Genomic DNA, 27,262 nt, shown 5'->3' with positions numbered 1-27,262 from the left:
AACCTCTTCAAGAGGTCTCAAGAAATTGCTGTATTTTTTTTTTCCAATCATTCGTGGTGGTATATTTCCCTCTTGTGGTAGAAAATAAGAAAACAAGCAAAGTTTTCTGAAGCCTCACAAGGGGGCGTGCTAACTAGCTCCACACAACTTCACAAGGGAGTCCGTTTACCTGGAATGCAGTGGGAATCACACCCCCTGAATATTTGCAGCAGGCAGTGGTTGTCACTCTCTCAAATATTTAAACCAAGCAGGATGTCTGGCCTTTCAGGAAAAGGAAGATTTCAGCCAGAGAGGTGTTGAAGTGCCTATAAGCACGAGGTCCTGGGTTGGATCCCAACCATCACAGGTACCAATGTCCAGTGTCTAGTGCCAATCTATCTATTTCATTATCAAATAAATAAAATCTTAGACAGGAGGAGCTATAGGAAAGTTCAATTACTGTCTGTTTCATCACTTAAGTTTTTTTCAGTTGCATGGTGTAGCCCAACTGGGATGTCCCACGGTAGAGGAAGTAATATAAGCTAATTACAGAAGATGTCTTTTGAGTTTGGTCTTCTATAACATGGAGATAGAAAAACCCCTGTGAAAATTTCTGAAAATTAAAAAAAAAAGTTTCTGAAAGTAAATAAGGCAAATAGGTTACTTGGTCCTATACAATGGGGTCCCTCTTATTTGGGGAAGAACACATCTCAAGGCCCCCCAGTGGATGTTTCAAGTCACAGATAGCACCACAATTAATGTCACACCTATGATAAAGTTGAATTTAAAAATTACACACAGTCAGAAATTAGTAACAATAACTAATGATGAGATAGAAGAACAATAATGGTTATGCAAAGAGAGTCTTGTTCCTAAGACTCCAAAGTCTAAAGTTCATGGTTCATATTAAGTGAAATAAGACAGAACCAAAGGGATGAATAGGGGATGATCTCACTCAGAGACAGAAGTTGGAAAACAAGGTCAGAAGGGAAAACTCTAATCAGAACTTGGACTGGAATTGGTGTATTGCACCAAAGAAGAAGACTCTGGGGAGAGGGGGAGAGGGGGAGGTCTCAGGTCCTGACACAGGATGGCAGAGGAAGACCTGGTGGGGGTTGAATTGCTATGTGGCAAACTGGGAAGTGTTATGTGTGTTCAAACTATTGTATTTTACTGTAGACACTAAACCATGAATCCCCCAGTAAATAAATTTAAAAAATAATATATAGCTTCAATAATATTTTTGGATCATGGTCCACAGATAATTAAAGACAAATTCACTGTCATAATCTCTCAATAGATATAATCAAAACTACCCCAACTAGAAGGAGATATTGATAAGACTGACTGTATCATCCCTAATTTATAAAGCAAGGAACCCAACTAGGAGACAATAAGCGTGCTGGGCCATTTTGTGTGATCAACTAGAAGGCAGGGAAGTGGCTCAGTGGGTAGAGTGCAGGACTTGCATTGTGATGCCCTAGGTTCAATCCCTAGCTGTGCATATGCTGGAGCAGTGCTTTGGTCTTTCTACCTCTCAAAATAAATCAATATCTTAAAATATATGAAAATAATAAATAAGACATCTCTGATGGGTCAGGTGCCAGGGAGGCAGGACAGCTAGAGATAAGCATGGATCCCTCTCTAACAGGAAGGGTTGGAGGTTGGACAAGTCAAGTCTAAATTCTAACTCTGCCCCCTTCTAGCTGTGTAGTCTTCTCTACTGTAGCCTCCGTGTAAAATAGGAACAGCAGAACATTTTCCTATAGGCTGTGGAGTACCGGAGATAGTCACCATAGGTCACAATGTGCCGGGCAGTGTTCCAAGTGCTTTCCAACATCAACCTGTTTAATCTTCATAAAGACCCTATAAGATCAACACTACTATTCTCAGCCCCTATCTAGGGATGAGGACACCGGGAGACATAGATATCTTCCTTGAGCCCAAGTTCACCTAGCTGGGAAATTGTGGAAACAAGGTGGGGGTTTTTTGTTTGTTTGTTTGTTTTTTATACTTTTTTCCCTTTTGTTGCCCTTGTTGTATTTTTTTATTGTTGTTGTAATTATTATTGTTGATGTCGTCATTGTTGGATAGGACAGAGAGAAATGGAGAGAGATGGGGAAGACAGAGAGGGGGAGAGAAAGACAAATGCAGACCTGCTTCACCACCTGTGAAGTGACTCCCCTGCAGGCGGGGAGCTGGGGAACAACCTAGATCCTTGCACTTTGCGCCATGTGCGCTTAACCCGCTGCGCTACTGCCTGACCCCCCCAGAAACAAGGTTTGAACCTGGCCACACTCTTAACCATCATGCTTTGTTGTCTAGTGTAAAGTATGTAATGCAATGCAATGCAGTGCTATATGTGGCTACATAAATGGCAAATACTCGGGAGTCGGGCTGTAGCGCAGCGGGTTAAGCGCAGGTGGCGCAAAGCACAAGGACCAGCATAAGGATCGCCGTTCGAACCCCGGCTCCCCACCTGCAGGGGAGTCGCTTCACAGGCGGTGAAGCAGGTCTGCAGGTGTCTATCTTTCTCTCCCCCTCTCTGTCTTCCCCTCCTCTCTCCATTTCTCTCTGTCCTATCCGACGACAACAATAATAACAACAACAATAAAACAACAAGGGCAACAAAAGGGAATAAATAAATAAAATAAAATATTTTTTTAAAAAAGGCAAATACTCAGTAAAACTGAGCTTTTAAAACAGCCGTCTATGGACCAGGGAGCTGCTTCACCATGTATGTGGCCTAGGTTCGAGACCAACCCCTACTACACTGAAAAAATTAGACATATCCAGCTATATCTTTGTCAAAAAGAAGAGTAGGAAGCAAGGGAGGAAGTAAAATTCAAATTAAACAGAAATCTAAAGAACTATGGGTTCTTTAGATTTTTTTTCCACTCCAAGACATTTCTGGAAATTCCTGAGATGAATTGTGGCTCAAGAGGGCTACAACAAGGTGCCCTCTTGGTTTTAAGACTTACTGAGAACTAGACTCCATGAAAATAAAGCATTGGACCTTGACACAAAAAGTCTGGGGTAGCTAGGGAGATAGCATAGTGGCTTTGCAAAAAAGTCTTTATGCCCACGGCATCAAAGGACCCAGGTTCAATCCCCTGCACCATCGTAACCCAGAGCTGAGCAGTGCTCTGATATATAAATAAACAGATAATAAGAAATTATTTTTTTTTAATTTGGGAAGCCCCCAACTAAAACACTAGATAACTCATAAATATGTTTTTTTTTAACACTCAAAGAAGACAGGTCCTGAAATAAGTGCAGCCTACAATGTTCCTAGCCGTGACCACAGAATGCGACCTCAGACCTGCAGGGATGCAGAGGTCACACAGGCTCCTGTGCTGAATATGGGCCCCAGATCAGATCAATGGGTTTATAGTTAACAATATTTATATATGTTTCCCATATTTGGGAGCTACTTTCTTCCCTGATCCAGTTTTCTAGTCCTTCTTCCAACTAAGATATCATCTACTGTACCTTGGGTCCACCTGCATGTTAGCTGTCAGACTCAGGCAAAAAACTAGTACAGTCATGGGCCCCTTGGAATAGACCTAAAACAGATCTACTAGCTTCTTCCAAAATGGAGACCCACAAGTCTTCATCTGCAATATTCTCACCTTTAGGTTCCTGATTAGTCAACAATTTGTGCTGCTTTATATCTTAAATCTTTTTCAGCCAGGAGGCTCCAGATAATACCATGATGCCAACCTAACTTCCTTGGGCAGATGACTCCAACATTCTGTCCTGGAGCCCTACCTCCTCAGAGCCCTGCCCCACTAGGGAAAGAGACAGACTGGGAGTATGGATCAACCTGCCAACGCCCATGTCCAGCAGGGAAGCAATTACAGAAGCCAGATTTTTCCACCTTATGCAACCCATAAGGATACTGGTTCCATACTCCCAGAGAGATAAAGAATACGGAAGCAGGGGGTCGGGCGGTAGTGCAGCGGGTTAAGCGCATGTGGCCTGAAGCACAAGGACCAGCATGAGGATCCAGCTGGTCCTTGTGCTTCAGGACCAGCATGAGGGTTCCAGCCCTCGGCTCCCCACCTGCAGGGGAGTGGCTTAACAGGTGGTGAAGCAGGTCTGCAGGTGTCTATCTTTCTCTCCCCGTTTTTCCTTCCTTTCTCCATTTCTCTCTGTCCTATCCAATAACAATGACATCAGTAACAACAATAATAATAACCACAACAACGATAAAACAAGGGTAACAAAAGGGGGGGAAATGGTTTTCAGGAGCAGTGAATTCGTGGTGCAGGCACCGAGCCCCAGCAATAACCCTGGAGGCAACAAAATAAAAAAAAATAAGAATACAGAAGCTATCAAGGGCAGGGATGAGATATGGAGTTTTGGTAGTGGGAATTATATGGAATTGTACCCCTCTTATCCTATTTCTTGTCAATATTTCCATTTTTGTAAATTAAAAAAAATGTTTATTTTTACCTTGCGGTCTCTGAGGTAGCCCAGTGAGTAGAGAGAAAAGAAAAAAAAAAGAAATAAGGAGTTCAGCGGTAGCGCAGCAGGTTAAGTGCACATGGCGCAAAGTGCAAGGACTGGCGTCAGGAATCCCAGTTCAAGCCCCCGGCTCTCCACCTGCAGGGGAGTCGCTTCACAGGCAGTGAAGCAGGTCTGCAGGTGTCTATCTTTCTCTCCCCCTCTCTGTCTTCCCCTCCTCTCTCCATCTCTCTCTGTCCTAACAACATCAATAACAACAATAATAACTACAACAATAAAACAACAAGAGCAACAAAAGGGAAAATAAATAAATATAAAAAGGAATAAAAAGAAATAGTAACTAAATTCTCTCCTGGACTTTGTGAGAACTATGGTGGTTATGGGGGAGGAAAGCATTATAGGACTTTGTGTGGTGGGTGAGGTGAGCTGTGCGCACAAACATATGGATATGAACTAACATAAAGCCTTGCACACTAATGTTACATCACTAATAGTAAAAAGTAGTTGACATTAGTTCCTATTGTATAAAGCCACTTTGTGACACAGGTATCCCCTAGTGTCTGAATGCTGAGCACTCCTATGACACCTTTTAGAAGCTAAAACAGAGTAAAGCAGAGGAAGTAACCGTTAATTTGTGTAGGGGGGAGAAAAAAAAACTTTACCAATGCAAGCAATACCACCTTGATACATTTCACTTCGGATTGTGTCCAGAGATGTCAGGCATGGGATGTCAACCCTTCAGCTCCAGTACTCTGCCACCAAGTTGCAGATGCTACTATGACACCAACCCGAATTCTGTGGGCAGACAACTTCACCAATGTGTCCTGGGCCCCCTCCCACCTCTGCAGAGCCCTGCCCCCCTAGGGAAGGATAGAAACAGGGTGGGGGTATGAATCCACCTGCTAATGCCCACGTCCAATGGAGAAGCAATGACAGAAGCCAGACCTTCCACCTTCTGTACCCCATAATGACCCTGGGTCCATACTCCCAGAGGAATAAAGACTAGCAAAACATGGAGGTCGGCCGGTAGCACAGTGCGTTAAGTGCACATGACGCAAAGCACAAGGACCAGCGTATGGATCCCTGTTCGAGTCGCCTACTCGCCACATGCAGGGGAATCCCTTCACATGCCATGAAGCACGTCTGCAGATGTCTGTCTTTCTCTCCCCCTCCCTAACTTCCTCTTCTCTCTCCATTTCTCTCTGTCCTATCTAACAACGATGACATCAGTAACAACAACAGTAATAATTGCAACAACAATAAAAAACAACAAGGGCAATAAAAGGGAAAATAAATAAATATAAAAAATTTTATAAATAAATGAAAAAAGAACAGGAAAACTTTCAAGGGAGGGGATGGGATACAAACTCTGGTGGTGAGAATTGTGTGGAATTGTATCCCTCTTAGACTATGGTCTTGTCAATCATTATTAAATCAAATTTATTTTTTTTTATATTTATTTTCCCTTTTGTTGCCCTTGCTGTCTTTATGTTGTTGTTGTTGTTGTTGTTATTGTTATTGATGCCATCATTGTTAGATAGAACAGAGAGAAATGGAGAGAGGAGGGGAAGACAGAGAGGGGGGGAGAGAAAGACAGACACCTGCAGACCTGCTTCACCGCCTGTGAAGTGACTCCTCTGCAGGTGGGGAGCCGGGGCTTGAACCAGGATCCTTACACCGGTCCTTGCGCTGCATCACCACATGCGCTTAACCTGCTGCGCTACTGCCAGACTCCCTAGTAAATCAATTTTAAAAAAACCTGTTACAATTAAAAAAAAAAAAACCTTTGCCATTAGTCATTAGACTAAAAAATTTGCCATTTGTCATCAGAATCAATGGAATCTTGTGTCGACTACAGTCAGACACTATGATGCATGTTTAATTGTTTTTTAAATACTGAATTAGTTAATTAATTAATGAAAGAGATACCACAGAACTTGCTTCTGGTAGTTTTGAGGATTGAACCTGGGACCTCAGGCGTTTAAGAACTTTTATCTCATCTTCACATGAGTCTTTCAAGATCAGTGTTATTTTATTTATTTTTTATTTTAAATATTTATTTACTTATTTATTTTTGCCCTTGTTGTTTTATTGTTGTAGTCATTACTGTTGTTGTTATTGATGCCTTCATTGTTGGATAGGACAGAGAGAAATGGAGAGAGGAGGGGGAGACAGGGAGAGAGAAAGATAGATACCTGCAGACCTGCTTCACTGCCTGTGAAGTGACTCCCCTGCAGGTGGGGAGCCAGGGGCTTGAACCGGGATTCTTATTCTGGTCCTTATGCTTTACACCACCTGCGCTTAACCACTGCGCTACCGCCCAACTCCCTTTTTTTTTTTTTTTTTTTTTACCAGAGCACTGTTAAAGCTCAAGCTCCTGATGGGGCTAGGGATTGAACCTGGTACCTCAGACATTAAAGTCTCTGTGCATAACCACTCTGCTATCTTCCCAGGCTTTCATAGACCAAAATTCCATAGAGAACAAGCTGCAGTAAACTGGGTGCTAACTGTTGCTCTCTTACAGATTTGTCAGCAAAGGAGTTGGACTGTGTGGCCCCAGTCCAAAGAGTAACTTGGCTTTTATTCCAAGTGTCAATCTTGACTTCTTAGTTTCCTACATATGTCGGGCAGCCCCCCTGCTCTGCTCCATCACTGACACTGTGGTCTATTTACATAATCATTGTTTTGCCTGAGACCCGTCCTGCCTGCAGGGTATTAATTAATCCCACCTGTTAAAACCTTCACAACAGTTGCTATGGAAGCTTTCTACTTCCACACTCTTTCCTTTCCTCCACCCCCTTTCCTAGCCATTTCCTTTTCCGACTTGCCACTTCCATTTCAAAAGATATAAAGGTGTTGTCTCTAATCAATAAAGATGCATTGCGTTCCTGCTCCACCACAAGTTCCTGGTTCCTCTCCTGTGTCGCTGAGTAAGCAGCAGCCCAAGTTGGCTCCGGTCGAGTTCTCTCCAACCCAGAGAGCACGTGCCCAAGAAGAAACACCCTCACGCTAGCCCAGAATATATATATTTCCATTTTTTAATCAATTTTTCAAAGTGTTTCATCTTGTGCCACAGAATTTTTTTTTCAAAGTCCTTCTAGAGATGATGTAATATGATATTTTTCTTACTAAAACAAAAGGTTTTTTTCCCTCTCTCCACCCAGTGAAGTCATCTCAGCTCCATTAATTGGGTTCCTAACAATCATGATATGATCTCTGAGAGTCAATGCAGACCTCAGCTTAACAACTACATGTCTGGTTTCTGTGGCTTAGAACCCATATCCCGCCTAGGAGCCATTTTATCTACTTGGGTTTTAATAAATGTTCTCCATTCTGAACAACTTCTCAAAGCCTAAGCAAAAATATGTTTGGATGTACCAGAATGACAGAGAATTATATGCCCAGCGCAGTGCAATGGACTACAGAAGGAAAGAAAGTGAAAACCCCCACCCACATACACCCAATGAACTTTCCAAGAGAAAAGACTTGTAGAATCTCTTCACAAGACAGCATGCTAGAACAGTGCAAGACATGTCAGCTCATTTGAAAGAGTTAATACCAAAGTACTTTCATCCAAACTGATGCTATCCCCTTTTAAAGAATCCCGGTGGGAGGCAACAAATTTATTCAAACAATCCTCAGGCCACACTGACATTTCTGAGAGACTTTTCTTCAAGCAACTATCTTTACAGTCTGTGGCTCTTTCTTTGCAAGTCGTCAGTCAAAACCAATTTCCTCCTATGAGAATAGGTTTGAACTTTGGAAAGAGACAGAAATGGGTTGGAGCCATATCTAATGAATAAAGTAGGTGATCAGATCTTGTTACATCGTTTTAGGTGAAAAATGAGGCATGACTATAAAATAATGTGACTGGTTTTCCTTGGTGACCCATAAGGCGACTGGCTAAAAAATAATTCCTATAGAGGAGTTTCAAAATGCTTTGAGCACTAAATGCATCACTGGAGTGTACAGTTCCCAGAGTGGTGATTTGGCAGGGTACAACACTAATTTGGATCTATAAGTTCAAATATGTTTGTAACAAAAAAAAAAAAAAAAACAGAAAGAAAGAAAAGAAATCAAAATCTGATTGCTTACACTCCTGAAAATGAAGAAGCTGTTCTTTTATAGTAGTGTCTCTTTTTTGGACACCCTTTTCAGTTTGGGACAAGTCTGCTTCTCTGAGAAAAACAGATCTCAGATCTTCTGCAGAAGGCCTTGACTAGCCACACTTCCTCCACCCTCATCCCTGAAGTCTCACACCATCTCTCTTTCCTAAGGTAATACTGTCATAGGACCTAATAGTGACTCTCCCTCACAATCACTGTGTGTGTGTATGTGTGTGTGTGTGTGTGTGTGTGTGTGTGTGTGTGTCTGTGTGTGTGTGTGTGTGTGTGTGTGTGTGTGTGTGTGTGTGTGTGTGCAAATTGTCCCCCTTTCAACTGCCGGTTCCTTGAGCATGAGACCATCTTAAGTTCTCTTTCACCAACAGCACAGAAGTATATAGACCAATTGTAGTGTTCTTGAATCAGACCCTTTGCTTTGATTTCTCACACACCTTGGGCTTCACTTGAAAAAGTAAGACTTTTTTTTTTATTTAAGAAAGGAGATATTAAAAAAACCATAGAATAAGAGGGGTACAATTCCGCACAATTCCCATAACCTGATCTCCACATCCCACCCCCTCCCGATAGCCTTCCCACTCTCTATCTCTCTGGCTTTTCTAGAGTATCTATTCAGTGAGCTATGAGCTGAGCATAAGTGAGTTAAACTGTTTCTAGATTTTTTTAAATATTTATTTATTTCCTTTTGTTGCCCTTGTTGTTTTATTATTGTAGTGACTGCTATTGTTGTTATGAATGTCACTGTTGTTGGACAGGACAGAGAGAAATGGAGAGAGATGGGGAAGACAGAGAAGGGGAGAGAAAGACAGACACCTGCAGACCTGCTTCACCGCCTGTGAAGCGACTCCCCTGCAGATGGGGAGCCGGAGGCTCAAACAGGGATCCTTCCACTGGTCCTTGCGCTTTGCGCCATGTGCACTTAACCCACAGTGCTACTGCTGACTCCCGTTTCTAGATTGTTTAAAGAAAAAAGAAAAAGAAAAAAGCACTTTGTTCCATTCTTTTCCTGTGTCTACGAGAATCTCTAGAATCATCCATGATAAAATGTGGCTGTGGAATATGAATGCAGCCATGAAGGCAAGATCAACACCTTCAAGATGGCAGCATCACAAGATTGAAAAAGGGAGGGTGTGGGCGGGTGGTGGTGCACCTGGTTGAGCACACATGTTAGAATGTGCAAGAGCCCAGGTTCAAGTCCCTGGTCCCCAACTGCAGGAGCAAAACTTCTCGAGTGATGAAGCAGTACTGCAAGTATCTCTCTGTCTCTCTCCTTCTCTGTCTTCCCCTTCCTTCCAATTTCTGGCTAGCTCTATTCAATAAATAAATAAAGATAATTTAAAAAATTAAAAGGAAAAAAAAGGGTCTCAGTACCATGGCTGTGCTATAATGGTACTGACCTGCTTATACAGATTACACCATTTGATAAGAGAGAGAAGTCTATCTTCTTTAATCCACTTTGTTTTTGAGTCTCTGCTACAATAGTTTAAATCCATCGAATTATACAAATTATTTGGCTTAACATATTGAATCGGCATTAAGTAGGCTGCAGGTGTATCCAATTTTCTTTGGGAGGAACTTAAAGCCACATCTTCCATAGCAGTCAAAGCTGAGCTACAGACAGCAGGAGGGCAGGCCTTGGCGGGGACTTCACAGTGACTTCAAAGGGAAGCCAAGTTCAGAGTCGCAAGGACACAGGACTCCGGAGCTTATGTGCTGAGTGACAACTGCGATGTTTCCCCCACGCTCAACTCTGAGTAAGTAGCAACAGGAACTTGCAATGTAGTTAGATCATACAAGTTTCTAGCTTGGACAAATTTAACTAGAGATAACAGACTGAGAGAAGGAAGGAGAATGAGATTTCAACAGAATGGACAGGTTTGAGGGAGATAGCATAATGGTTATGCAAACAGATTCTCCAGCTGGAGGCTCCAAGGTCCTAGGTTCAATCTCCTGTACAACTGTAAACCAGAGCTGAGCAGTGCTCTGGTAAAATAAATAAAATGGGCAGTTCTGCTCTTTGACTCATGGATCAGACACTCTTGACTGTTTTAGTTTCACATGACTTTCTTTTTTTTTTTAATTTATTTAATAATGATTGCTAAAACCATAGGATGAGAGGGGTGCGATTCCACACAGTTGCAAGCACCGGATCACATGACTTTCTAAGGATAAGCACCTTGCGCTGAGCGTCGTTCATTCATAGTGCTCACGTTTTGCCATGTACATGAACTCCTGAGTTGGAGCCTGGTTCTGCCTGCACTGGAGAAAGCTTTGGTGCTGTGGTATCTTTTCCTACATTCCCTTCTCTTCCCATCTCTCTCTTTTTCTTTTCTTTTTTGTTTCTAATTTTTTGTCTTTATTTATTGATTAGACAGAGACAGCCAGAAATTGAGAGCGAAGGGGCTGATAGAAAGGGAAGGAGACAGAGAGACACCTGCAGCACTGCTTCACCACCCACGAAGCTTTCCCCCTGCAAGTGGGGGCAGGGGGCTTGAACCCACACCTCCGCACATTGTAATATGTGCACTCAACCTGGGGCACCACCACCAACTGGTCCCCTCTACCCATCTATTTCTATCCCAAAAGTTGATAAAGCCAAAGAACAAAGAAGAGAGAGAGAGAGAAATGCATACTCTTTTAACACATTGCATTCTGTCATGTGGAACTCAACTAAAAGATTTTAAGAATGACTTTTTAAAAATATTTTGATTTATTTATTATTGGGGAGGGGGAGATGGAGAGTGAGACAGACAGAGAGATTCCTGCAGCCGTGCTTCACCACTTGCAAAGCTTGGCCCCAGCAGGTGGAAACTGGGGGCTCGAACCCGGGTTCTTGTGCATTGTGACATGTGCTCTCAACCAGGTACGTGGCCACCATTTAAGGATGATTTTGACTATACTAAAATTTCATCTTCCTCTCTACAAGCATTCATGATAGAGGCTGAGTGATGGCACACCTGGGTGAGTGCACACATTACCACAGACTGGGTTGGGGTTCGAGCCCCAGTTCCCCACCTGTGGCAGCTGGGGGAGAAGGGAGTTTCATGAGTCAGTGGAGAAGCAGGTCTGTATGTGTCTGTCTTTCTTCCTCTCTATCTCTCTGGCCCCTCAATTTCTATCAGTCCTATCTAATAAAAAAAAATAATAAGAGCCTTCATGATAAAATGTGACTTTCATGTATTGATTGAATAATAGCTTTTATGTTTTTCTTTTTTTTTAATATTTATTTATTCCTTTTCGTTGCCCTTGTTGTTTTATTGTTATAGTTGTTCTTGGACAGGACAGAGAGAAATGGAGAGAGGAGGGGAAGACAGAGGGGGAGAGAAAGATAGACACCTGCAGTCCTGCTTCATTGCCTGTGAAGCGACTCCCCTGCAGGTGGAGAACTGGGGGTTTGAACTAGGATTCTTATGCCAGTTCTTGCGCTTTGCGCCACTTTTCAATTCATTCTAACAGTGCGTTCAAGATATGCATACTTCTTTCCAGATGTTCTCTTTTAGTTAAAGCTTCACCTAAATTGGTGAAACCACTGTCACTGGGAACCTGTCATTTGAAGCACGATTCTGGGCGTATCTAAGTTTTCTACGAACATCTCCCATATCCTGGAATTGCTAGGGCCAAATCTCCAGTCTCTTTTCTTGACTCTGTGGTCATAGGCTTTAGACACCAGAAATATTTGTTGTTCAAAGGAAAAAACAGCAAGACGTGTGAAGGCAACTCAGGCCTCTTACAGAGTCTGGAGCAAAGATCGGAGTCCCAAGCAGGGACGGCGATGTTTCCAAACTATTTCTTCCATAAATCATGCTTTCTCACTTCAGATTCTACCTAGAATGTTTCTCCTCTTTAGACGCAGAGATCTGGGTTATTGTCATTTCCTGTTCCCTAGGACTAGAGCAGATGAACATCTCTGCTCTGACAGTTTGTCCTGCCCACCCTCTCAGGGTTTTAACTGCATTTTGTAGCAGTTTGTTTAGCTTGTCTCTGACCACCTGGTCTCTAGCACAAAACACCTGGACAGTGAATCCTATGGAATTGAGGATGGGGCTTGTCTTGTTCTGATTTAAGCCAAGATACATTTTGGTTCAACTGAGAATCCATCCTGCATTTCCCAACAGTGTTTGCGATCTCCATTCATGTTCGCCTGGCTACTCATCACTCAGATTAAGCCCACGGGACTCTCATAACATACTAACCCTCCCTGCCTCCCTTCCTTTTATTTTCTCTTTCTTTCTTCTTTCTTTCTTTCTTTCCTTCCTTTTTATCTCGGGGGCTCAGTACCTGCAATGTGAATCCACTCTTCCTAGCAGGCACTTTCCCCCCATTTTTTATTGGATAGGACAGAGAGAAATTGAGAGGGAAGGGAGAATCTAAAAGGGTTCCTCTTTGACTATACTAAAATTTCATCTTCCACTCTACAAGCATTCATAATAGAGGCTGAGTGATGGCGCACCTGGGTGAGTGCACACATTACCACAGACTGGGGTTCGAGCCCGAGTTCCCCACCTGTGGCAGTTGGGGGAGAAGGAAGTTAGTAGGGCAGTAGTGGAAGTGTTGGGAGAGAAGGGAGTTTAGCAGGGCAGTAGTGGAAGTGTGATGAGATTTCTAAGAAAATCCTCTTTTGGGGAGTCGGACGGTAGTGCCACGGGTTAAGCGCCGCGGGTTAAGCACATGTGGCGCAAAGCGCAAGGACCGGCTTAAGGATTCCGGTTCTAGCCCCCAGCTTCCTACCTGCAGGGGAGTCCTTTCACAAGCAGTGAAGCAGGTCTGCAGGTGTCTATCTTTCTCTCCCCCTCTCTGTATTCCCCTCCTCTCTCCATTTCTCTCTGTCCTATCTAATAATGACATCAATAACAACAATAATTTAAAATAATTAAAATATTAAAAATAACAACAATAAAAAGGGCAACAAAAGGGAATATATATATATGAAACTGTACACATGTGACCACAACCCAAATAAAGTGACTAAATAAATAAATAAAGCAATATTCTAAAAAAAAGAAAAAAGAAAAGAAAATCCTCTTTTTGTGTGTCTTAGCTAAATTTTGTTCTCTCCACTGTAGCCCTATTCCCAGACAGAAAATTTTTCATCAGGATCCCCAAGAATTACACTATTTGACCAGCCCCTCAAGTTTGAGTCTCATATCTGAATCGTCTTTTTATTACACTCGTTTCTTTAGACATGTGGTAAAGGCTCAGTACCTGTTGAACAGATGAGTGAAAATGTCAAAGTAACACTGTTAGCAACCGAAATGAAGAAGAGATCTATGGGAAGCCATTACTGATCATTCTTTCAAAAGAACTTGCGAAAACTCAGGAACAAAGAAAAAACAAATCTAGATGACCTTCTCTCTGTTGATCTTTTTCAATGTTTGGACTGGAAAGACAGATGTAGACAGGACCCAGATAAAATTGCTGGGAAATAGATTTTCATTGACTTTTTTAAAATTAGTATATGGAGCCAGGTGGTGGCATACCTGGTTAAGCACACACATTACAATGCACAAGGACCCAGATTCAAGCCCCTGGTCCCCACATGCAGGGAGAAAGCTTCATGAATGATAAAGCAGAGATGCAGGTCTCTCTCTCTCTTTATCCCCTCCTCCCCTCTCAATTTCTCTCTATCCAACAATAAATCATTAAAATGTTTTTAAAAATTATTTTATTATTTTTTACCAGACCAATGCTCAGCTCTGGCTTTTGGTGGTGCTAGAGATTGAACCTGGAACCTCAGAGTCACAAGTGTCAGAGTCATTTGCATAGCCACTGTACTATCTCTCAGGCCCTATATTATTTATTTTACGATCTAGGAAGGGCAAAGCAGTGTCTTTGGCATATGCTGTCTCAAGGCTCAAAGTCAGAACCCCACGTTTGTGAATCCAGACCTCAACCACTGCATCGTCTCCCCGGGCACAGAAATCAACCTTTAGAGTCAAGGGGCCCTTCCTTCCCAGAAGTGATATGAGGCTTTGAATCAGCAGTTCTGTCTTGGACTCTCAGTGCTGCCATTTCAGTTTCTGTTTGACTTGACTAAACTTCGCTCTGCTCATGAATAAGTAGAAGGTGCCCATAATAGCATCTACTTCATAGGGCTGCAAAGGCATAAGTGAGATACCTCTAATAAAATGTTTGACTTGGTACTCAGCAAAATCACGAGCAACCTGCTCTTAGTCCAAGACAATGCTACCATGAACACTAATTAAAATATTACAGAAAAAGAATATGTGAGGGGCCAGGTGGTGGCGCATCTGGTTAAGTGCACGTATTACTATGCACAAGAAACCAGGTTCAAACCCCCACTCTCCACCTGCAGGGGAAAAAGCTTCTCTCCCTCCCTCTGAACTTCTCCTATCAAATAAAATAAAGTATAAAAAATCATAAAAAGAGAGAGACTATGTGAGACGAGTTCCTGAAGTGATGGATATAAGTCATATCTTTTTTTTTTATAAAGATTTACTTATCTTCCCTTTTGTTGCCCTTGTTTTACTGTTGTAGTTATTGTTGTTGTTATTGATGTCGTCGTTGTTGGACAGGACACAGAGAAATGGAGAGAGGAGGGGTAGACAGAGGGAGAGAGAAAGGCAGACACCTGCAGACCTGCTTCACCGCCTGTGAAGCGACTCCCCTACAGGTGGGGAGCCGGGGGCTCGAACCGGGATCCTTACGCCGGTCCTTGTGCTTTGCATCACGTGTGCTTAACCCAGGGCACTACCGCCAGACTCCCATAAGTCAAATCTTATTTAAAGTACAGAAACTTGATCATAAAAAAAGGAAAGAAAGAAAAGAAAAATGCGTTAGCAAATACCTTATAAAAGTGGGCTATCAGCCCCTGTGTACAACTTTGAAAATCCACATTTTCGTTTATCAGGTTGACTGAGAAAAATCTATTTCGAAGTCAACACCTCTCTAAGTGGAGCAGCTCCGTTAAGTCAGTTAACTTTGCTTAGCTAGGGGGCGGGACCAAGGTGTTGCACAAATTTCCGGATTAGACACGACCCCTTGCATAAGAACTTGCCTTTGAGCCTGTAGTTTCTGTTCTAATAAAAATTCAGCCCCTGCCCCCCTCCGTGGAACAGATCCAGAAGCAAACACTACTAGCCTTTTCAAAAGCCTGGGCCCCAGCAACCAGTTCCTGGCTGGGCATGAGCTTGGTATTGCCAATACAGAGGGGGTGGGGGAAAAAGAGGTTTTTGCAACAGGCTCCCCAGATCTGTGCACCCTCACACCCGGGTTAGAGGGGACAGGAGTACCAGAGTCTCAGCCTCAACCCGCCCGGGCTCGGAGCCAGTGAGAAGCGCCAGCGTGGGACCAGAATAGCAGGGCCACTGGGCGGGCTGAGCAAGGCGACAACTGTCCAGTGTCCAGTCTTTCCCAGTTAAGGCAGCTGGACTGTGCGCTGTAACAATATCTTGAGCCACAGGGAAGGTTAATGGAAATGTCAGCGGCCTGCGATGAGGAAGGAGGGAGGGGTTGGAGCAAAGGGAGAGAGCGAAGAAGAGAAAACGGGGTGGGGAGTGAGGTGGAAGGGGTGGGGCAGAGGTGGAAGGTGGGGCTTCCCAAGGTCAAGTCCAGCTCCCCTGCGCTCGCCTCCCCAAGCCCCCCAGGGGAGGCAGGGTTGCAACTCAGCGATGCAGGCCCCCCACCCCTGGGCCACCCGCACCCCGAAGTGCACAGCAGTCAGGGGACCTAGAGGAGCTGGGGGTGGAGACCAGGGGACCTAGAAGAGCTGCGGGTGGAGATCAGGGGACCTAGAGGAGCTGGGGGTGGAGATCAGGGGACCTAGAGGAGCTGCGGGTGGAGATCAGGGTTCGGCTTCTGGTCCGGCTTCTGGTCCGGGTACGCCCGGGTCTGCACGGTCACGATCTGCACCATGGTGGCCGCGCTGCTCCCCGACCAGAGGCTGGAGCTGCGCGGGGGTGAGGGCAGGGTGCGGGGTGCGCGACGGCGCTCGGCCCCGCTCTTTAAAGGGGCAGCGGACAGAGGAGCTGCGGGTGGAGATCAGGGGACCTAGAGGAGCTGGGGGTGGAGATCAGGGGACCTATAGGAGCTGCGGGTGGAGATCAGGGGACCTAGAGGAGCTGGGGGTGGAGATCAGGGGACCTAGAGGAGCTGGGGGTGGAGACCGCGGCCGCCCAGCGCGGAAGTGGCTGCCCGGGAGCCGCCCGGGGAGGCCGGGGGAGCGCCCGCGGCTGCACGTAGCGCTCGGCCCCGGCTTCCTTACCCCGTTGGCGGCCGCGATGCGGACGATGAGCTGGATGGCCTCCCGCATGTAGAACCTGCCGTCCCCGCCCACCACCAGGGTGGCCTCCTGCCGCCGCGCCGGCTCCACGGTGGAGATGATACTCTGGATGAAATTCTCCGCGTAGTGCGCCTGGCCCTGGAACACCTTCACCCGCTTGCGCAGCCCGCTGGTGCCCGGCTTCTGGTCCGGGTACGCCCGGGTCTGCACGGTCACGATCTGCACCATGGTGGCCGCGCTGCTCCCCGACCAGAGGCTGGAGCTGCGCGGGGGTGAGGGCAGGGTGCGGGGTGCGCGACGGCGCTCGGCCCCGCTCTTTAAAGGGGCAGCGGACAAACCCACCGCCCGCCCACCTCCAGGCGGGTCCGAGGGGGAGGGCCCGGGGTTGCGCCTCACTCCAGGCCTCTGGTGACTTGAAATGGGTGGAGCCTTCTCGGGTTTCTCAGTATCTTTCCCTCTGTATCTACTCTTTCTCATTTAAAGAAACTAAATAGGGAGTGAGGCTTTAGCGCAACGGGTTAAGCGCTGATGGCGCAAAGCACAAGAACCTGCCTAAGGATTCCGGTTCGGTCTCCTCAACTGCAGGGTAGGGGAGTTGCTTCACAGGCAGTGAAATAGTCTGCAGGTGTCTGTCTCTGTCTTCCCCTCCTTTCTCCAATTCTCTCTGTCCTATCCAACAATGACGACTACAATAATAACAAAGGCAACAAAAGGGAATTAGTAAATATTAAAAATTTTTTAAATAAAAATATTTTTTAAGGAAATTTTCTGGGGTTGGGGGTTAGATAATTATGTGAAAAACAGAAATGTTACACGTGTACGAACTATTATATTTTACTGTGAACTGTAAACTATTAATCATCCCAATAAAGACCAAAAAGGAAGGGAGGGAGGGAGAGAAAAAAAGACCATGGTGAAAAAGGAAAGGAAAGGAAAGGAAAGGAAAGGAGAGGAGAGGAGAGGAGAGGAGAGGAGAGGAGAGGAGAGGAGAGGAGAGGGGAGGGGAGGGGAGGGGAGGGGAGGGAAAAGGGAGGGGAGGGGCGGGAAGGGAAGGGGAGAGAAACGTTCCTGGCCAGGGCCATCAGTGGTGTACCTGGTTAAGCACACACATTATTACCATGTGTAACGTTCCAGGTGCAGAGCCGCTGGTCCCCACCTGCAGGGGTGGAAGTTTCAGGGGTGTTCAAGCAGGGCTGCAGGTATCTCCCTGTCTCTCTTCCTCTCTGTCTCCCCCTTCCCTCTCAATTTCTGGCTGTCTTTATCCAATAAATAAAGATAATAAAAATAAAAGAAAAATGGTGGTCTGGGAGGTGGCGCAGTCACAAGCATGAAGTCCTGAGTTCAACCCAAGAAAGAAAGCAAGAAAGGAAGAAAGAAAGAAAGAAAGAAAGAAAGAAAGAAAGAAAGAGAAGGGAGGGAAGGAGGAAGGGAGGATGGAAGGAAGGAAGGAAGGAAGGAAGGAAAGAAAGAAAGAAAGAAATGTCCCTTTGTTTTCACTAAACTATCATGTGTGAATAACTTTCTGAATATGTGCTGTGAGAATAGGAGTGCCATCTCAAGTAGATTTCATGACACTTTTTCATCATCTCTCCAAAGAAAGTTATTTGTGTTAGAAAGAGTCAATTCCAAAGGTTCAGTTTGCCCTGTAATTGCTTTCCACGTGACTGCTAATGAATCTCACACTTTTTTAAAAAATACTTATTTATTTCCTTCTGTTGCCCTTATGGTTTTATTGTTGTAGCTATTATCGTTGTTGTTATTGATGTTGTTGGATAGGACAGAGAGAAATGGAGAGAGGAGGGGAAGACAGAGAGGGGGAGAGAAAGACACCTGCAGACCTGCTTCACTGCTTGTAAAGCGACTCCCCTGCAGATGGGGAGCCTGGGGCTTGAACCAGGATCCTTATGCCAGTCCTTGCTCTTTGCTCCACCTGCGCTTAACTCACTGCACTACTGCCTAACTCCCTGGATCTCACACTTTACTTCCGGTCCTTAGAGTGAGTATACTAATGACTGTGATTACATACTGTTTCATATCCTTGCTAATTGACAGGCTTTCTTTTCCCCTATTTTATATTTAAGAAAATAAGATTCCAAGAGTGAAAAGCCTTTTCAAGGCCACAAAGAGAAGTTCATGCCTGAGGCCGATTCAGATGGATTTGACCCCAAACCCACTACTCTGACCATGACTTACCTGCGCGTCATCAGGCTTGATAGGGAAATAGACAATCTTGATTAAATGTAGCTACAGATAGAAGATTGAGTATGATACTGTCAAAATACTCATTTCTATTACTTCTATTATTTTATGTAATAGAAATTTGTTGAGGTAAGGTGTAGAGAAAACAGAGAAACTAAAAAAATACAATAACTGACTTTTTATTTTCCTTTGTCCCCCCCCCCCCAAAAGGATTTATCAAACAAGAAGACTGGAGTGTCCAGGAAGGGTAGGGAGTTAGTGGGAGGGACTAGACTACTAAGCAGAATTCCATTTAGGTTTAATATTTCCCTTGGTTTGGTGAAAGTGATGTGTTCTGTGCTCAAGAAATATGTTATTTTATCCAAGTGAGGAAAAACTGCTCGCCCTTCCTAGTTGCACGATTGTGGGACTCAATTTTTTTTCTTTGTGGGTATTCATTTCTTTTCTGTAAAATGGACATAAAACTTATCTTGGGGAAATTTTTTCAAGAATGAGTGGGACTTTGAATGTGTGAGGTCTCAAGCGTGGTTATATAATAGTCACCTGGGACACTCTGGAAACCATCCTTGCTCCAGCCCAAACAGATTAAAACATAATCAGTTGATGTAAGTAAATGACCTAGAACGAGGTGTCTGAAACAGAGAGATCCTTAAAAATAGGAGCATCCAACTGGGGTGATAGCCTCACGAGCGTGCGGAACACTCTCATGCCTGAAGTTACGAAGGTCCAGGTTCAGTCATAAGCCAGAGTTAAGCTGGGCTCTGGTAGAAGGAGGAGGAGGAGGAGGAGGAGGAGGAGGAGGGCAGGGAGGGGGAAAAAAGGGAGGGAGGGGGAAGAGGAGGAGAAGAGGAAGAGATAAACTAGGCCTGCTTCTCCACTTTCAGAGCTTCTTGTTACATTGTGACCAACCGGGAGTCAGGCCGTGGCCCAAGGACCGGCATAAGGATCCTGGTTCGAGCCCCCGGCTTCCCACCTGCAGTGGTGTCACTTCACAAGTGGTGAAGCAGGTCTGCAGGCGTCTATCTTTCTCTCCCCCTCTCTGTCTTCCCCTCCTCTCTCCATTTCTCTCTGTCCTACCAACAACAATGACATTAATAACTACAACAATAAAACAACAAGGGCAACAAAAGGGAATAAATATTAAAAAAAAAAAACTCTTAAAAAAAATTGTGACCAACCACAATCACCACCACCATCTCCTTTTTTTTTTTCATTTGTTCTATTTTAATGAAAAGATACAGAGAGCCCAGAGCCCTACTCAGCTCTGGCTTTGGTGGTGTGGGGGATTGAAACTGGGGCCTTTGCAAGTCTTTGTGTATAACCATTATGCTATCTCCTTACCCCTTAGCTATGACTTTTTTTTTTTTTTTTTTTTGCCTCCAGAGTTATTCCTGGGACTCGGTGCTTATACTATGAATCCACTGGTCCTAGAGGTTATTTTTTCCATTTAGTTGGATAGGACGGAGAGAAATTGAGAGAGGAAGGGATGGAGATGGAAAGAGAGAGACCTGCAGACCTGCCTTGTCCTTTGTGAAGCGACACCCCCACCCCCACAGGTGGAGAGCTGGGGATTTGAACCCAGATCCTTAAGCAGGTCCTTATACTTAGTTCAATGTGTGCTTAACCAGTTGTGCCACCACCCAGCCCCCTTTATATGACTCTTCAGTAGCTGATTGACATATCTCTCCATCAAGCAGGGAAGCTGACGGACTCATGACTGTCACTCAAAAAAATCAAGTGTTATACATCTTGATATAGGTGTTACGCCTTGATAGATATGACTATAAACTTTGTTATTGTCTCAGTAGATGAGTTTCAGGGGCAAATAATTTGAAAACTAAATCTTGAGCTGCTGGTAATGATTTCCAATACCTGCCTGAGTTCACAGTTTACAGAGTAGCATAATCCTGTGAATAAAGTCGTATAATAAACCCCATTTTATAGACTAGAGCTCTGAAGATAGTTGTAGTGAATGCAAACTATCTAACTCCACAAAATGAAAAGACTGAATAGAACCACTTAGTCTTAGAAATATCTGCTTCATTGAGCTGAGTGGAAAAATTTGGGCAGCCATATAATAGTGATAAATACTCCATAGATAATTCATATAGTGGTGGGTTCAAAATCAAATTCCATGTTCTTTCTTTCTTTCTTTTCTTTCTTTTTTTTTTTTTGTGTGTGTTCCTCCAGGGTTATTGCTGGGGCTCGGTGTCTGCACCACAAACCTACTGCTCCTAGAGGCTATTTTTCCCTTTTGTTGCCCCTGTTGTTTTATCATTGTTGTGGTTATTATTGTTGTTATTGATGTTGTTGGATAGGACAGAGAAATGGAGAGAGGAGGGGAAGACAGAGAGGGGGAGAGAAAGATAGACACCTGCAGACCTGCTTCACCACTCATGAATCGACGCCCGCCCCCTGTATGTAGGGAACCCGGGGCTCACTTACACCCATCCTTGCGATCCCATGTTATTTATGTTTTTTTCACTATCTTTGGAATGAGAATGGGCTGTTTTTTTTTTCATTTGCAAGGATTCATTTTTGTGTTTTTTTTTTTAATTTTTGTTCTCTTATTTATTTGATAGACAGCAAGAAATTGAGAGGGAAGGGGGTGATAGAGAGAGAGTGACACAGAGAGACACCTGCCGCCCTGCTTTACCACACGCAAAGCTTTCCCCTGCAGGTGAGGACCAGGGGCTCAAACCTGGGTCCTTGTGCTTGGTGATATGTACACTTAACTGGTTACACCACCACCTGGCCCTCACAGATTCATTTATGAAGAATTGCTTCACTTCTTCTCACCTCAGAAGTTGTAGCAATTAACTTCGTCTGCATAGCAAACACTGAATTCAGCTGACATTAATTATTACTATTATTGCACATGATTTTGAGTTAACTGGGTGATTCTGCTGATTTGGACAAGACCCTGCTGGTCTCAGCCAAGCCCTTTTGGCAAACAGTCCCCCAAGAGCCTTATTGCCTGGTAATCATGACTTTGTATAATTCTCCTGTATTACTTTCCTTGCTTTATAACAAATCACCACAAACTAAATGACGTAAAACAACACGCATGAATTATCACAGTTCTAGAGGTCAGAAGTCTGGTGGAGTTTGACTGGGTCCGGTGCTCAGAGTGTATTTGTGTAAAATGTGACTATGTTTATTGTTGTTGTTATTGTTGTTATTGCTGTCATTGTTGTTGGATAGGACAGAGAGAAATCGAGAGGGGAGGGGAAGACAGAGAGGGGGAGAAAGAGAGACACCTGCAGACCTGCGTCATCGCTTCCGAAAGGGGGCAGGATGATCTTTATGCTGGTCCTTGGGTTTCCTGCTGTGCTACCGCCCAGCCCCCTCTTTTTAAACGATTTACTTTTATTTATTAATTTTTATTTTAAATTTTGTATTAGTGATTTAATAATGAGGAACAAGACTGTAAGATAATAGGGGTACAATTCCACACAGTTCCCACCACCAGAGTTCTGTGTCCCATTCCCTCCATTGGAAGCTTCTCTATTCTTCATCCCTCTGGGATTGTGGGCCAGAATTCTTTATGGGGTGCAGAAGGTGGAAGATCTGGCTTTTTTTTTTCAAGATTCTATTTATTTACTCAGAAGTCTTTTCAGGTGAAAAATCTCATTAGTCCAGTTCCTTCTAGTTCTTTGCATGTTTCTAAAGGAATTTTAAAATGTTCAAATGGGAAAATACTATACATACAATTGTGTATTATTCTGTTTACTTAAGTTCTTCTTCTTCTAGCATTTGCCCTTCTTCCGTAGCCAGTCAATAGCGTCAGGTTGAGCCTGATGTAAAGTTTCAGTAATTCTGCTAAACTCTGGCTTATGGCGGTGCAGGGGACTTCAAAGCCTCAGGCAGGAACGGCTTTTGCTTAACCATTACGCTATCTGCCCCTGCAGTAATTCCGAATTAGTATATTTTTTTATCAACATTGACAGCATCCTGGGCTTTTATAGGATTAACCAATAGGCGCACTATATAAACATAATGTCTGAATTACAAAAAGACGAGAGAGTACACATTCACCACAATCTTACTGTGCAAGGACAACTTAACTTTTCTATTTATTTATTTTTACCAGAGCATTGTTCGGCTCTGGAGAATGGTGGTGGTGCAGGGGCTTGAATCTGGGACTTTGGAGCCTCAGGCATGAGAGTCTGTTTGCATGACCATTATGCTGTCTACCCTCTGCCCTACAACTTACTTTTTCTATAGCAACTAGAGGTTTTCGAATTCCATCTCCTTGAGTGGCAGACTTTGATTGCTGTGAGTAGATACAGACTCAGCCCACTGGGGCCAGGCGGTGGCACACCCGGTTAAGCGCTCACATTACAGTACACAAGGACCCAGGTTCAAGCTCCTGGTCCCTACCTCCAGCGGGAAAACTTCGTAAGTTGTGAAGAAGGACTATGTGGGTGTCTTTTTGTCTATCTCCTCCTTCCCTCTCAATTTCTTTTCTGTCTCTATCCAACAATAAATCAATAAATAAAAATTAAAAACAAAATTAAAAAACTCAGTCCACTGTTAGGTATTTAGGAAACAATTATTTTCCTAGAATCTATCTTGATTTGTACTTTAATTGACTGAGCTAGTTCAACTGGAACTATTAGTAAGTAGTTAGTGTATATATTGTCAAAATACTGGCAGAGAAGGAAATCTGGCCTTTGAGATCAAGTGCCTATTTGATCACACAGTCGTCCTGTTTCATTCTTGGTCATTGTTCTCCACTGCCAAGAATTCTCACTTCTGTTTGTATGGGTAGCCTTCGGATTTAATGGCTTTTCTTACCCTTGAGGGAAGCAAACTCATTCTACTGCTTTCCTTAACAAATGCCAAAACGTGGATATCTCAGTAAGTGAGTTAAAAATAAAAAGATCTGGGAGACCCGGGTGCTAGCACAGCGGGTTAAGCACAGGTGGCGCAAAGCACAAGGACCAGAGTAAGGATCCCTGCTCAAGCCTCCGGCTCCCCACCTGCAGGGGAGTCGCTTCACAGGTCGTAAAGCAGGTCTGCAGCTGTCTCTCTTTCTTGCCGCCTCTCTGTCTTCCCTTGCTCTCTCCATTTCTCTCTGCCCTACCCAACAACAACGACATCAATAACAACAACAATAATAACTACAACAATAAAACAAGGGCAACAAAAATGGGAAAATTAATAAATAAATATTAAAAATAAATAAATAAATACATTTGATACAAACAGATTGGGGTTATGGACTGACCTGCCAAAACCCATGTCCAGCAGAGAAGCAATTACAGAAGCCAGACCTTTCACCTTCTGCACCCCATATCTTTCTCATTAATAAAGATATCTTTCTTTTTAAAAAAAAAATACTTTATTTTTTATTTCTTTATTGGGGAATTAATGTTTTACATTTGACAGTAAATACAATAGTTTCTACATGCATAACATTTCCAAGTTTTCCATATAACAATACAACCCCCACTAGGTCCTCTGTCATCCTTTTAGGACCTGTATTCTCTCCCCCGCCACCAACCCTCCCCCCACCACCCCAGAGTCTTTTACTTTGGTACAATAAGCCAAATTTTATTTATTTATTAATGAGAAAGACAGGAGAAAAGAGAGAAAGAACCAGACATCACTCTGACACATGTGCTGCAAAGGATTGAACTCAGGACCTCATGCTTGAGAGTCCAATGCCTTATCTACTGCGCCACCTCCTGGACCACTGTCTCTCTCTTTCTATATGAAAAAAGTCAATATAGAGCAGTAAAGCAAGCCCCAAAGACAAAAAGCAAAATAACAACAAAACCTAAAAGGTATATCAGAATTATTTCTTTTTTTCTTTCTTTTAATATAGGACTGAGAGAAATTGAGAGGGGAAAGGAGTTAGAGAAGGAGAAAGAAAGACAGACAGCAGCAGCACTGCTTCACCACTCATGAAGCTGACCCTTGGCAGATAGGAACCAAGGGCTTGAACCTGGGTCCTCAGGCATGATATCATGTGCACTCAACCAGGTGTGCCACCAGCCCTTACACCAGCCCTTGAGCTTTGCACCACGTGCACTTAACCTGCTGTGCTACCACGCAGCCCCCTCTTTCTTTTTTTAATCTTTTTATGTATTTTTGTTGGATAGAGCCAGAGATATTGAAAGGGGAAGGGAAGAAAAGAGAGAGAGGGAAAGAGACAGAGAGACACCTGAAGCCTTGCTTCACCACGTTCCAAATTATATTCCTCCATGAGGATCATTTCTGGAACCATCCGTTCCACCCCGGTCCCATGGCTGCCAGTTCTTAGCAACATCGCCCCGCCAGATATTCGTCGGGATGCGGCATCATCTAAGTTCATTTCCCACGTCTACGCTCGACCGGACCTGCCAATCTACGCGGATATCTTCGCCCACCCTGTCCAACGCTTGACGTCTCGTCACCCAATCTGGTCCCCTACGCCTACACTGAACTTCTCTGTTCCAGACTCTTGGAAACAGAGCTGGCAGTCAGCTGAGGTCAAGAACAAACACCTCATCACAGACCCCTGCAAGCGTCAACCCGGCTTTGCCCTAGCTCGTTATGATTGGGCCCTCCTCAATCGCTATCGAACAGGCCATGGCCGGTGCGCCGCTATGTTCCATCGCTGGGGAGCCAGAGACGACCCGAACTGCCCCTGCGGCTCCAGACAGACTATGACCCACATAGTCAACGACTGCCACCTCTCCAGATTCAAAGGAGGTCTCGGAACTTTACATCAGGCTCAACCTGACGCTGTTGACTGGCTACGGAAGAAGGGCAAACGCTAGAAGAACCACGTTACAAACTAAAGGACCAAGGTTCAGGCCTCCGGTCCCTGCTTGTCAGGGGAGAACTTCATGAGTGGTGAAGCTTTGCTGTAGGTGTCTCTCTGTCTCTCTCTCTGTCTCTCTGTCTCTCTCTGTCTCTCTCCCCCTTCCTCTCAATTTCTATCTCTATCCAATAAATAAAGATAATAAAAATTTTAAAAATATTTTTATATTTATTTATTCCTTTTTGTTGCCCTTGTTTTTAAAAAATTTTTTTAAAGAGACATACCTCTAGCTTTGTTTCACTGCTCATGAAGCCTCCCTCTTGCAGCTGAGGACAGGGCAAGGGGTGACCTTGAACCCTGGACCACCCAGCCCCTAGTGCACACTAATCTTTCCAAGTTGTCCAAAGTGACTCTATCAGACTTAGTCTAGTATTATTTCCAGATAACATTTCTCCACATGTTAAAGCCTAAGCCTCATTTACTCTAATATATATTGCCTCCAGGATTATCGCTGGGGCTTGGGCCCTGCACTATGAATCCACTGCTCCTGGAGGCTTTTTTTTTTTATTTTTATTTGTAAAATGGAAATACTGACAAAACCATAGGATAAAAGGGGTACAATTCTCACCACCAGAACTCTGTATCCCATCCTCTCCCTTGATAGCTTTCCCATTCTCTATCCCTCTGGGAGAATGGACCCAGAGTCACTGTGGGATGCAGAAGGTGGAAGGTCTGGCTTCTGTAATTGCTTCCCCGCTGAACATGGGCGTTGACAGGTCCATATGCCCAGTGGAAGCTTTTTTTTTTTAAATTTAATTTTTTCAATTTTTTTCATTTATTTATTCCCTTTTGTTGCCCTTGTTTTATTGTTGTAGTTATTATTATTGTTGTTATTGATGTCATTGTTAGATAGGACAGAGAGAAATGGAGAGAGGAGGGGAAGACAGAGAGGGGGAGAGAAAGACATACACCTACAGACCTGCTTCACCTCCTGTGAAGCGACGCCCCTGTAGGTGGGGAGCTGGGGGCTCGAACCGGGATCTTTACGCCTTGAGCATTAGCACCACCTGTGCTTAACCGCTGCCCTACCGCCAGACTCCCGGAAGCTATTTTTTTCCCGTTTGTTGTCCTTGTTGTTTATTGTTGTTGTATTTATTACTATTGTTGTTATTGCTATCGTTGTTGGATTGGACAGAGTGAAATGGAGAGAGGAGGGGGAGAGACAGAGAGGGGGAGAGAAAAATAGACACCTGCAGACCTGCTTTACTGCTTGTGAAGCTGGCCCCCTGCCGGTGGGGAGCCTGAGACTCGGACCAGAATCCTTACACGGATCCTTGCACTTTGCACCATGTGTGTTTAACCCACTGCGCTACTGCCCTCCCCCTTTTACTCTAATACTTACTAAATCACACTTCTTCATAGTATTGAAGTTTTTCAGACAGTTTTTATTGTATTACTGAACACAAATCAAAGCACTAAACTTTTGTTGTTGACGTGCAG

At 44.1% G+C, this 27,262-nt stretch overlaps 1 protein-coding gene across 1 annotated transcript in view; it reads right to left on the bottom strand.

The window, feature by feature from the left end:
- PGM1 (phosphoglucomutase 1) overlaps positions 1-17,126 on the bottom strand; it is an 82,283-nt gene extending 65,157 nt beyond the window's left edge. Inside the window, exon 1 of the mRNA XM_007522534.3 lies at positions 16,792-17,126. Coding sequence (XP_007522596.1) covers positions 16,792-17,037 — 246 coding nt within the window. The 5' untranslated portion in view covers positions 17,038-17,126. The remainder of the gene's footprint in view (positions 1-16,791) is intronic.
- Between the last annotated feature and the right edge of the window lie 10,136 nt (positions 17,127-27,262).

Source organism: Erinaceus europaeus, chromosome 13 (genome assembly GCF_950295315.1).
Source record: "Erinaceus europaeus chromosome 13, mEriEur2.1, whole genome shotgun sequence".
NCBI classification, from domain to species: Eukaryota; Metazoa; Chordata; class Mammalia; order Eulipotyphla; family Erinaceidae; genus Erinaceus; species Erinaceus europaeus.
The sequence above is the reverse complement of the archived record's forward strand: the minus strand, read 5'-3'. Positions and strand labels throughout refer to the sequence as shown.